Here is a 13,054-nt window from a genome sequence, read left to right as displayed (position 1 = left end):
AAATAAATTATCCTCATAATTGATGGTAAGAATTACTTCAATTATTCTTGTAGACCGTATCATATTTCGAAGCATACATCGATCATTTCCAGATTTTCTCTATTTTAAATTTCCAACTTCCAACCAAGTGAGAAATTTAATTCAATTTGACTGACAATCAAAGTTTCAATATGGCGACTGATATTTTTGTTTTTGTAATACTAAAAATATAGTCGTGAGGCCAAAAATTTCATGTCCTTAAAATACGAATGAGAATTTTGCTTTCTCTGATATTGTCCAAAATTCGACCAACTTTGTAATGAGGCCATTATAGTTAAGCGATTCGACTTAAAAATGGGTGTTTTCAAATGAAAGACATTTTATCTTTAAATAAGCCCAACTTGGCTTTAATAATTCTGAAAAATTCTTCAAAATTAATGAGATCGTCTTTAAATGTGTTGACTTTTAGTGCCTTGACTACAAAGCAAAAAAGCGTTCAACATATTATTTTAAAAATGCGTTTTTTTGTTGCTTTAAATATAGAGTCATTTCAACTTGATTTCAATTCTAAATTTGGAAATTTAAGTTATCGTTAACATGCTTTTAAAGGACTTTGATAGCATCTTCATGTACTTCAAAAGCTGAACAAAAACGAACAAATTTGTTTTCTAGAATCAAGTATGCAAAACTTAAATTTAATAGAGAATTGTGTCTTAGAATTATCCTTACTTTAATTCTGAAAGGTTTTGTCGAAATTACCATGTACAGATTATAGAGAGGATCTATTCTAGCTATGTATTAGGAAAACTTAAAACCAATACAGTAGTCATGCAAAAACGAAAAAAACTAAATCTTGGAAAATCTTCGTCTATATTCTTTAAAACCATTCTAACAAAGAGAGCCCAAACATCCAAAACAGACAAAATCTAGCTAATGTAACAAAAAATGGACAAAACAAATTGTTATTGTTTTGTCCCTTATTGGAAAATTTATAAAACAAATTGTTGCTAATTTTGATCTTCGTTCGAATTTGATCTTCGCATCATTCTTCCTTATATTAAAATTTAATGTTTTCTCATTGTTTTAAGAGACCAAAATTTGTGTTACCATCTCAACTCTTTCAAATTTGTTGGGAGTTATTATGAAGGTTTATATTCCCATATACAAATATTTATATCTTAACCGATTTGGAGACAATTTTTTGTACTTCTACAAAATCTCTAAAATTAAAATATAAAATATGGCTAAAAATATGGGAAATATAAAGCTATAGCAATTTTACTTTGCACACAAATCGGGCGATATATCCACAAGTCGGAGCTTTATTTAAAACTCGACCGTTCTGTGGAAAGTCTGGCATTACAGTGTGTACACTGAAAAAAAATTTACGTGATATTAAAGATTATGCAACCTAAATTTTAGGATGCGAAATTTACAAAGTATTAAGGACAAATTTTTGGGAGCCACCGTGCTAACCGCCTTGCATACACAAGGTCGTGGGTTCGTTTCCTGCTTCGACCGAACACCAAAAAAAGGTTTTTCAGCGGTGGATTATCCCACCTCAGTAATACTGGTGACATTTCTGAGGGTTTCAAAACTTCTCTAAGTGGTTTCACAGCAATGTGGAACGCCGTTCGGACTCGGCTATAAAAAAGGAGGTCCCTTGTCATTGAGCTTAACATGGAATCGGGCAGCACTCAGTGATAAGAGAGAAGTTCACCAATGTGGTATCACAATGGACTGAATAGTCTAAGTGAGCCTGATACATAGGGCTGCCACCTAACCTAACCTAACCTAAGGACAAATTTCTTTAAAATAATGAAATTTTAATAAAAATAAAGTTTATATCCCTGGCTTCAAAATTGTTTTTTTCATTAAATTTAGGACTGTTAAAGTCGCATGTCTCTGAAGTAAGGCCAATCTTCCTTAATGTAAAGAAACACATTTTTGATTTAAAGTAATTGTCCATAAATTAACTGAAATATTCAAACTTTTGATTTAAGATAAAAACGCTTCAAATATAGGCTAAGACTTATTTTGAAGATTTAGCGTCTTTGGTTTAAAGAATTTTTTGGAATTAAGAAAATATTTTGAAGTATCCGTTATAATTTGGATTTTTAAACTGGCATTTGTTTGTACGTGAGTACCTTTATTAATAAACCACGAAAAGGGAATGAAAATTTGATAAATGAGATCTGTATCCTAATTTTAATTTTATTGGTCCTTGATTTAAAGCCAGATAGGACGCGAAAAAAATTCTTTATTTTAAAGAAGCCGCATCTTTGGCTCGGGATCAATACCAAAATCCTTAAGGGAAGGTCAAAATCTTTCGATCAAAATACATTTTTTTGAGTGTAGGATATGACTCCGATATGGTGCAATCATTGCAGAATTTTGTGTAAAATGTTGGAATTTTGGCAAATTTGTATAAACCGGAAGAAAAAATATATGGAGGCTTTATCTAAATCTGAACAAAATTAGATCAAACTTGACACACTTTAATACCAGTTTCCGATTTTGATCAAATTTGACATGCAAAATAGTAATTCTGCTATCTCTGCAAAATTTGGGAGAATAACTTTGGCCTCCGTGGTCATATGAGTGTAAATCGGGCGAAAGATATATGGGACCTATATCTTAATCTGAACCGATTTCAAGTAAATTTGACATAATTAACGATACTATTAAATGCATTCCTTGTGCAAAATTTGAAGCATATGAGTGTAAATCGGGCGAAAGATATATATGGGACCTATATCTAAATCTGAACCGATTTGGTTGATATTTTGCATATTTTACGAAAGCTCCAAAACATTTGGATGTCCGAAATATTAAGAAAATTATTTGATAAATACCTCAATTATAATCAGATCGGTGATAAATATATATGGCAGCTATATCGAAATCTGAACCGATATCAATAGCGATTGTCTTTGAGCCGAAGTAAAACTCTTAAATATATAGACAGACAGACGGACGGACAGATAGACGGACATCACTAAATCAACTCAGAATTGAATTCTAAGACGATCGGTATACTAAACAATGGGTCTCAGACTTTTCCTTCTTGGCACAAAATTATTATACCCTGTACCACAGTAGTGTATAAAAGAGTATACAAATTATTGACATCCCATTAAAAATTAGATGCGAATCTTAAGGTGGAGTTACATACCATGCGTTAATGCGTCAGTTGATTGAAGAGTTGAATTTTCTCTTTGAAAGCAACAGTTTTGTCAACCCTTCCATCAACGCAAGGATTAACGCATGATATGTAACTCAACCTGTAGTTTTGCTTCAAACTATTTGCTCTTCTTTAAAGAAATATAGTCCTATAACATAAAGTGCTATTAGAGCCTCTATTAAATTAAGGATTGCAATGGATAACTCAATAATTGAGTCCATCCACCGGCAAATTCTCAGCGCTATCAACTAACGTTACCTCAATGATTTCATTATCGGATGGCATAACTACCCTCAACTCATGTTGCAGATGACTGTAACCGACACATTTGATAAACATTTGCTACAAGTACATCACACAAAAACTTGAATGCAAATCATTTTTGTGCAAATGCAAATAATGGGGTAATTATACATATACAAATCTAAGGACTTTTCATTTTGGTATTTGGGCAATTACCCCAAATAGAAGCTTATGCATTTTTATATTCAATTTTGGCAATTAAGCGTGCAAATTATTTAACCGTAGGCCTTTTATATTTCGGGTTTGTACTCTGCCAACTGACGGCTCTATCATAAAGATTGACATCTTTGGGGTTATACGTACTCAGAACAGTGTGGGCATAAATTGTCGACTGTTTTTTCGGTCAAAGTTTTCAAAGCATAATTGTCAATTATGAGTTGTAGGCAACCGTTTGTTTGCTAGTTGTCTTGCAAAAACTCAGGAAAACCAATTGCCTAAGACGGACAACTCTGAATATTAGTTATGGGCCAAATTGGTCAGACCAAATATCTTCAAAATGAGATAGTACCATTTTTCGGATCTGACGAAATATAAAACCATATCTAGTCAGATATTGTACTAGATCTTACAATATTTGGTGAGATCCAATAATTTTTATACGGTAATTAGTTTTTTTCTTTAACTAAAGAAAATTTCGTATTTTAAAGCAACACATTTGGAGGTAGAATTTTTTCATAGTTCAAGATGAACATTTTTGGTAAAATATAAAAGAAACAAGTATATACGGCCGTAAGTTCGGCCAGGCCGAATCTTATGTACCCTCCACCATGGATTGCGTAGAAACTTCTACGAAAGACTGTCATCCAGAATCGAATTACTTGGGTTGTGGTATCTTAAATCGTTTTCTAAATTGTGAGTTAGTCCATACGTGGTATATATTAGACAAAAAAGGTATGTGTAGGTGAGTCTACAAATAATTACGAATCTATATGGACTTTTGCACGGTACGTACACAGAAAAAAATATCACCAAAATATTTCCAATTAAAAAGTTAATTGAAGTTGAAAATTTTTTCAATTAATAAATTAATTGATACAATTAACTTTTTAATCATGATAGAAACATTAAGTTAATTAAGTCAATGATTGAAAATTTTAAAATTTTTAATTAAAAAATTAATTGATACAACTAACTTTTTAATCAAATTCGGAAGACTAAGTCAGTTAAAAAAGTGATGAATATTTTTTTAAATTTTTAATTAAAATTTTTTTTTGAAACAATCAATTGTTAATCCATATAAAAATTCTAAGCCAATTCATAATGTAATTGAAAATAGTTACCTTTTTTAATTAATAAATTAATTGAGTTGTGCAATCAACAACAATTAAATTTTTAATTGAATCAATTAAAAAATTAATTGAAATTTGGTAATGAAATCAATTAATTTTTTAATCAAGAATTTTTTCTATGGCCAATTAAAACTCTGATTGATACTATCATTTTCGTGATTGAAGACATTTCAATTAAAAAATTAACTGGATCAATTAATTTCGTGATTGAATCAGAAAAAAAATTGTTTGTGTGTAGGGAGCCAGAATTGAAATATGGATGTCGCTTATATGGGGGCTATATACAATTATGAACTTGATATGTACCAATTATTGTGTGATTGGGGATCGATTTATCTGAGGGCTATATATAACTATAGACCGATATGGACCTAGATAGGCATGGTTGTTAAAGGCCATATACTAGCACAATGTACCAAGAGGCTCCAAAACCAAATCTCGGGATCGGTTTATATGGGGGCTATATATGATTATGGACTGATGTGGACCACTTTTGGCATGGTTGTTAAATATCATTTACTACCACCACGTACCAATTCCAGCCAGATCGGATTAATTTTGCTTCTCCAAGGGGCTCCGGAGGTCAAATCTGGGGATCGGTTTATATGGGAGCTATATATAATTATGGACCGATTTCGACCAGTTTTTGCATGGGTGTTTGGGGCCATATATTAACACCACGTACCAAATACCAACTGAATCAGATGAATTTTGGTCTTCCAAGAGGCTCCGGAGGTAAAATCTGGTGATCGGTTTATATGGTGGCTATATATAATTATGAACCGATGTGGAATTTTTGCATGGTTGTTAGAGACCATATACTAACACTATGTGCCAAATTTCAGCCGGATCGGATGAAATGAAATTTCAACAGACGGACGGGCATGCTCAGATCGACTCAAAATTTCATTACGACACAGAATATATATACTTTATGGGGTCTTAGAGCAATATTTCGATGTGTTACAAAGTTAATATACCCCCATCCTATGGTGGAGGGTATAAAAATCTGAACTACTTTGTGCGAAATTCAAATTTAGTTAAACTATTACAGAAATCACTTGAGCAGGTCGCAATTGGAATATAACAATGTATAGAAATTTAAATATAATAAAGTTTTATTAGATTAAACACAAAATATGTATATATATCAAAAACAAGACGATGCCAAAAAAACAAAAGCAAGCATAAAATCTAGCCACAAAATCAATTAAACACAATTTCTTCTAACAATAAAATGGAATTTTTCAAACATTCGGAACTTCATCTAATTATTACCGTTTCCGGCCAGGGTAATCAATCAGGAGAACATAGATATTAGATATTTGTGTATAAAAAAACAACAACAAAAGTGTTTTGTTTTTTCGAAAATAGACAAATTCCAACACCAGATTAGATTTTAGTTGGTCTAGGATTTAGATATTGAATGGAATGGAACCACTATGGAATACTACTAATCAACACTACTGAACAAATTCGAGAAAATGGGCTCTCTTTGTTTCATTCGCTCTCGCTCAAACTATCTCTCATAAAAGATACTCTTCGGGACCCAGGTACTCGTCGTTATCATCACTACAATCTTCATTATCTTCATCTTCATCAAAATAAGAGTTGGAAGAGGAGTAGGAACTCACCTTGGCCACCTGGGTGGCATGCAACAATGGTTCACTTTCGCGACAATTATTGTAATTCATGTAATTACTATTGGCATTGTTGTGGTGATTGTGGTTCGAGGAGGACAACAATGGCGACGAGGATAACGACGTCGAAGCAATTTGATTATTGAATTGATTGTGATGATTATTGAGTTTGTTATTGTGATGATTGAGAAAATTGTTAGGTGGATGATGTTGATTTGCATTGTTACTATTATTCGAAGGTTGATGGTGACCATTGTTATGTTGCTGTGGCAGCTGTTGTTGATGATGCTGATACAAATAATGATGATAATTGGATGCGGATGTATTCTGTGAGACTACATGTAGATCACGTTCGCGTTTACCATTACCAGCCGCCGCACCATACATATGATTATTGAAATTCTCCAGCGGAGCGTAGGGATCATGCTGTTGCTGATGCTGATGGTGGTTTTGTGAGAGAGTAGGAGGAGTATTATTATAATAATTATTGAATTGGAGTAGGCGCTTATTGCTAGGATTTTCAATTATATTAAATTGTTCACGGAACATTACCGATGAGGAAGTAGGTGGCACCGCAGACAATGCCAGTTGTTGTGTTGATGATGATGATAATTGGGAAGAAGGTTGATGGGTTGGGTTGTGTTGTTGTTGTTGCTGTTGGAAGGCAGGTGGAACACCAGAATTGGCCGATAATGATGATGAATTCGGTGGTGGTGGTGGTGGTTGTGGTAAAGGCAAATGCTGGGGACCAGGTGTTAGGGATTGCTGTGCCATGGTGGTATTAGGATTAAGACCCATGCTGCTCATAGAACTAGACGAGTGATTACGTTGATGTTGCTGCTGCGGCTGCGCCTGATATCCACCTCCATTGAAACCATTGCTATGCTCATTCCCATTGCCATGTTGCTGCTCATGATCATTGTGACCATTCTCGCGTATATTAGGCAATCCACCATTCATTAGGAAAGGTTGCTTTTGTAATTTACTTTGCATCCTCTGTTGCTGCTGCTGTTGCAAATGATGTTGGTGATGTTGTGGCTGCATATGTTGCAGCAATAATTGTTGCTCTTCATTAGAATGTTTCATTATCTGATTGGTTGTAGCCTCTTGTTGATCGATAAAACCGAAATTATCCTTTTTCACATTATACGTTTCCGAGTTCATATTCAGATGATAGTTGGTATCCTGATTGAATTGCGATTGTTTTTGATAGTAGTCGGTAGATTGTAGCTGGGTCTGTGGTGGTTGACCAAATCCGGAATTTGTTATAGGTCTACTGCCAATCATGGCATTGCGTACCTCACCATTGAGAGCATTATTGGCATTGTCATTAAGGAAATAGGTAATCATATCACCTTTGCCTTTGACCTTAATAGTACCTCGGCATCTAGGGAGTAAAGGGAAAGAAAAGAAAACAGGAAGATTAATATCGATGGACATGGAAGAATAGAAGAATCTCAATATTCGTTATAATACGTGCCCACTATTCCCATAATCTGGAATATTTTCTGTAGATTGGAAAATTTTATCAGACTATGTATTAAATATACTCACTTGAATTCAAAATGTGATCCTTGAAGGCTATCCACAACTTCTTGGGTAACTTGTGTATAACCTGGTATGCCAGTCGAATCCATACGACTTGCAACATTTACTGTATTGCCCCATATATCATATTGAGGTTTACGAGCTCCAATGACACCAGCCACCACAGGTCCAATATTGATACCTATAAGAAAACCATTCAACGATGCTCCAAAACAAAATTGCATTGTCTATACTTACCAACTCTTAGCATAAAATTATTATAGGAATGACTGTTGATCTCTTGTAAAGATAAACGCATTGCCTTAACATATTCCACAAGTGCGGTCATATGACGTCGTACAGAATTTTGATCATTTGCATTAATTTTGTATTCTGTAAATATACAGGAACAGGGCATAAGAAATTAACCATCTATCGAAAAAAAGGAATATAATTTAAGATTACCTGGTATTAAACCCACGACAGCCATATAAGTACTGCCAACGGTTTTGATCTTATCAATGCCCAGAAAGCGATCTTCTTTTAATAACTGAAAATTTTGGATATATTTCAAATAAAATTGTAACAAAGAATTGTCCATGTACTTACTTCATCGAAATCAGCTATTATTTCATTGAGTAAACGCAAACATTCCAAACCTTGATCGGATCCATCCATTTCCGTATAGAATTCATGGAAATTTGGTACACTGGCAAATATGACACCTACTTTGGCATAACTTTGATGATAGAGTTCCTGTGAGAAAAAACAAAGAAGAAAGTAGAAATTATTTATTTTGAGAAATATACGACGATACTATAGGTGGGAGCTAAATAATTTACGAAATTTTCTATGATATGGTACAAACCTCGTTGAGATGGGAGTATAAGCTGGATTTTCTGCCTACACTGAATATTGTCGTGAGGCTAAAGACTTCATGTTCTTAAAGTACGGATGCGAACTTAGCTTAGCATAAAAGACGCATTTTTATACCCGCATTCCGTTTGTAACACAACGAAATATTGCTCTAAGACCCCATAAAGTATATATATTCTGGGTCGTGGTGAAATTCTGAGTCAAACTGAGCATGTCCGTCCGTCCGTCCGCCTGTTGAAATCACGCTAACTTCCGAACGAAACAAGCTATCGTCTTGAAACTTGGTACAAGTAGTTGTTATTGATGTAGGTCGGATGGTATTGCATATCGGTCCACTTTTACGTATAGCCCCCATATAAACGGACACCCAAATTTGGCTTAAGATTGCTCTAAGAGAAGCGAATTTCATCTGATCCTGCTGAAATTTGGTACATGGTGTTAGTATATGGTTTCTAACAACCATGCAAAAATTAGTCCACATCGGTCCATAATTACATATAGCCCCCATATAAACCGATCCCCCGATTTGGCTTGCGGAGCCTCTAAGAGAAGCAAATTTCATCCCATCCGGCTGAAATTTGGTACATGGTGTTAGTATATGGTCTCTAACAACCGTGCAAAAATTGGCCCACATCGGTCCATAATTATATATAGTCCCCATATAAACCGATCCCCAGATTTGACCTCCTCCGATCTGGTTGAAATTTGGTACGTGGTGGTAGTATATGATATTTAACAACCATGCCAAAAGTGGTCCTTATCAGTCTATAATCATATATAGCCCCCATATAAACCGATCCCGAGATTTGGTTTTGGAGCCTCTTGGAGGAGAAAATTTCATCCGAGTCAGTTGAAATTTGATACATTATGCTAGTATATGGCCGTTAACAACCATGCCTAACTAAGTCCATATCAGTCTATAGTTATATATAGCCCGTAGATAAATCCCCAATCACACAGAAATTGGTCCATATCAAGTTCATAATTCTATATAGCCCCCATATAAGCGACCCCCATATTTCAATTTCCATGTCGATTCGTAATTATTTGTAGACTTACCTATACATACCTTTTTTGTCTAATACATACCACGTATGGACTAACTCACAATTTAGAAAACGATGTTAAGAAGTTTTAAGATATCACAACCCAAGAAATTCGATTGTGGATGACAGTCTTTCGTAGAAGTTTCTACGCAATCCATGGTGGAGCGTACATAAGATTCGGCCTGGCCGAACTTACGACCGTATATACTTGTTCTGATATAAATAGTTGGCGATGAAAGATGTTTAGGTTTAGAGGTCCCTTGACCTCTAAAAGAAGTTGTGGATTGTGATTTTGTTTCCGAAGCAAACAGCGATAATATCATTATGATAGAAACTTGAAAAACATTATTGAGGTTCAGCTATAGACTATTTCGAGATTGACGACCAAAGGAATAAATTACCACAACCATGTCCGTTTAGGTATAGTTGAAGCTCGTTTAGACTTTTCAGTCCATTGAGATACCATTATGGTGAACTTCTCTCTTATCACTGAGAGCTGTCCGTTTCCATGTTTAGCTCCACTAAAAAGGACAAAGGCGAGAAGATTTGAACTCTCAGAAATGTCCCGGCAATTATGAGAAGGTATAATCCATCGCTGAAAATATTTCGAGATTGAACCCATGACAATTTGTATGTAAGACGGGTATGCTAACCATTGCACCATGGTGCCTCCCAGTTTAAATCATGAACTAGATAATCACGATGGAAAACTCTGAGACTAATTTCTATCTTCTGGAGGGAATCAAATTCTTGGACTGCGTGGCAATAGGTCGATTGAATTATAATGACCTGCGAAATAAATGTTTACTTCCTCAATCTGGGACTTGTTTAATATGCTTGAAGGCCCTGTAGAATATATAGTTGCTTAAAAACTGAGAAGAAACGCAATGGAACTCTTCTTGTATTGAAGCGGTATCCTAGTCTAAGTTCCTTACGCAATACAAAATATTGTCAATACAGAGTGATGTCGCCACAAGTCCATCAACAAAGGCACAGAGGCCAAATCGGACGAGGAGCAAATGATGCTAAGTTAGGAGTTAAGAAGCTGTTTAGTAATCTCCTAGAAGCAACCCTACATCATATTAGAGCATACGGTTCAAACTCTTTTAGATCGAAACGGCAAACAACGATGTAATGAACAAACTTCTAGAAACGAGTTGGTTTACGCACATTTCTATTTAGGCGACATTTTCACAGAATCTTCAAGTATCTAAAGATATTGGCCGTAAAAACTCAGTAATTTTTTAAAATGTGACAACCATTTATTTATTGTTTTACTAGTTATTTATTTGGAGCCACCGTGGAGCAATGGTTAGCATACCCGCCTTGCATACACAAGGTCGTGGGTTCGATTCCTGCTTCGACCGAACACCAAAAAGTTTTTCAGCGAAGGATTATCACACATCAGTAATGCTGGTGACATTTCAGAGGGTTTCAAAGCTTCTCTAAATGGTTTCACTGCAATGTGGAACGCCGTTCGGAATCGGCTATAAAAAGGAGGTCCCTTGCCATTGAGCTTAGCATAACAACCATTTATTTATTGTTTTATTATTTATTTATTTGGAGCCACAATGGTTGGTGCAATGGTTAGCATACCCGCCTTGCATACACAAGGTCGTGGGTTCGATTCCTGCTTCGACCGAACACCAAAAAGCTTTTCAGCGGCGGATTATCCCACTGAGCTTAGCATGGAATCGGGCAGCACTCACACGGATGAAAAAGACTGTTTTTCATATGTTTGGCTTTAAACATTATATGTTTGGAACACAAATTTTTAAACACAATATTTTTGAGTGCAAGCACATAATGTTCATAAACTAGCATAACATGTTTGGGACATATATGTTAATATGTTAGAACATATTATGTTTGGGACATAAAATGTTTGTAAATATAATATGCTTGGATGCAAACATATATTAATTTAGAAATAGCCTATAAACATATATGTGTTTAGTAGCTTGGAGCGCTATTTAACAGGGAGCGATATTGAATTAAGTTGGTGGTTGTTGCTAGTTATTACAAAATTAACATTTTATTTTTCCTTGGGCAATTGATCAGCTACTTCTTTGATCCTTACAAACTGTGTGGTCCGCTGTTCGAATCCCCGTCCGGCAAAAGGTAAAATTAAAATAAAAAAAATCATACAATTGAATAATTTCTTCTACAATGTTTGTAATTCAGAAAAATGTGCTAAGAACTAAAAAATCTTGTGGAAGTGAGAAAGATGTGGGGGAATATACAATTGGGCAGAAACAATATTTTGAGCATTCAGCTCGAAAACCTATGTTGTTAGCACCTATATTACCTGTTTATTTTCATAATTCATTATGATTGTAAATATATAAATAAATAAATAAAATTTTGAGATTTTTTTTAAGCATATAATAATTTTGGGTGCAAAATGCTTCCAAACATATTATATGTTCATATAATAACATATTGTTTTTTGGAAGACAACATTATTGAATTTGGAAGCAAAAATACAAAATGTTTGGAACTTAGACTACCCAAACATATATCGTTTAGACCAATATGCTTTCAAACATATTATATATTGGAAGAGATCAAACATATAAATGTTTGGGCAATACCCAAAAATGTATATGCTTGAAGCAAAATATGTTTGGGAGTATATGTTACAGAAGCGATTTTTTGTGAGCGTGCAGTGATAAGAGAGAAGTTCACCAATGTGGTATCGCAATGGACTGAATAGTCTAAGTGAGCCTGATACATTGGGCTGCCACCTAACCTAACCTTATTTGTAATTATTTAACCCTGGAAAAACAGCCTTAGTTTTTTCACACTAAAGTCATCCTTCGCCATTTTGTCTACGCCCTATTCCAAGGCCCTTTAAGTTGCATCATGAGCAAAAATGGGAACCAAAAAAATTATATATCGTTTTTTTTTTTTTTCTTTCGGGTTGAGTTACAATGCAATGAATTGGGATAATTAATATTTTAATTAAAAACGTAGAAATGTTTAATCTGTTTATTACTTGTCATTATTATACCCTCCACCATATGATGGGGGGTGTATTAACTTTGTCATTTCGTTTGTAACACATCGAAATATTGCTCTAAGACCCATAAAGTATATATACTTGTGGTGAAATTGTGCGTCGATTTAGCCACATCCGTCCGTCCGTTAACTTCCGAACGAAAAAGCTATCGAAAGGTATTGAAACTTGGCACAAATAGTTGTTATTGA

At 34.6% G+C, this 13,054-nt stretch overlaps 1 protein-coding gene across 2 annotated transcripts in view; it reads right to left on the bottom strand.

Annotated features, from left to right (window-relative positions):
• Positions 1 to 13,054, bottom strand: part of rut (adenylate cyclase rutabaga) — a 439,239-nt gene that overhangs the window by 25,790 nt on the left and 400,395 nt on the right. For both annotated transcript variants that reach the window (XM_075302255.1, XM_075302254.1), the window contains 6 exons: positions 8,532 to 8,678; positions 8,388 to 8,472; positions 8,181 to 8,315; positions 7,950 to 8,124; positions 6,948 to 7,782; positions 6,390 to 6,833 (listed from right to left, as the gene is read on the bottom strand). In XM_075302255.1, the coding sequence (XP_075158370.1) occupies positions 6,390 to 6,833; positions 6,948 to 7,782; positions 7,950 to 8,124; positions 8,181 to 8,315; positions 8,388 to 8,472; positions 8,532 to 8,678 (1,821 nt within the window). The remainder of the gene's footprint in view (positions 1 to 6,389; positions 6,834 to 6,947; positions 7,783 to 7,949; positions 8,125 to 8,180; positions 8,316 to 8,387; positions 8,473 to 8,531; positions 8,679 to 13,054) is intronic.

The sequence above is a fragment of the Haematobia irritans genome, chromosome 3, assembly GCF_050003625.1.
Source record: "Haematobia irritans isolate KBUSLIRL chromosome 3, ASM5000362v1, whole genome shotgun sequence".
NCBI classification, from domain to species: domain Eukaryota; kingdom Metazoa; phylum Arthropoda; class Insecta; order Diptera; family Muscidae; genus Haematobia; species Haematobia irritans.
This window is presented reverse-complemented; position numbering and strand designations above follow the sequence as displayed.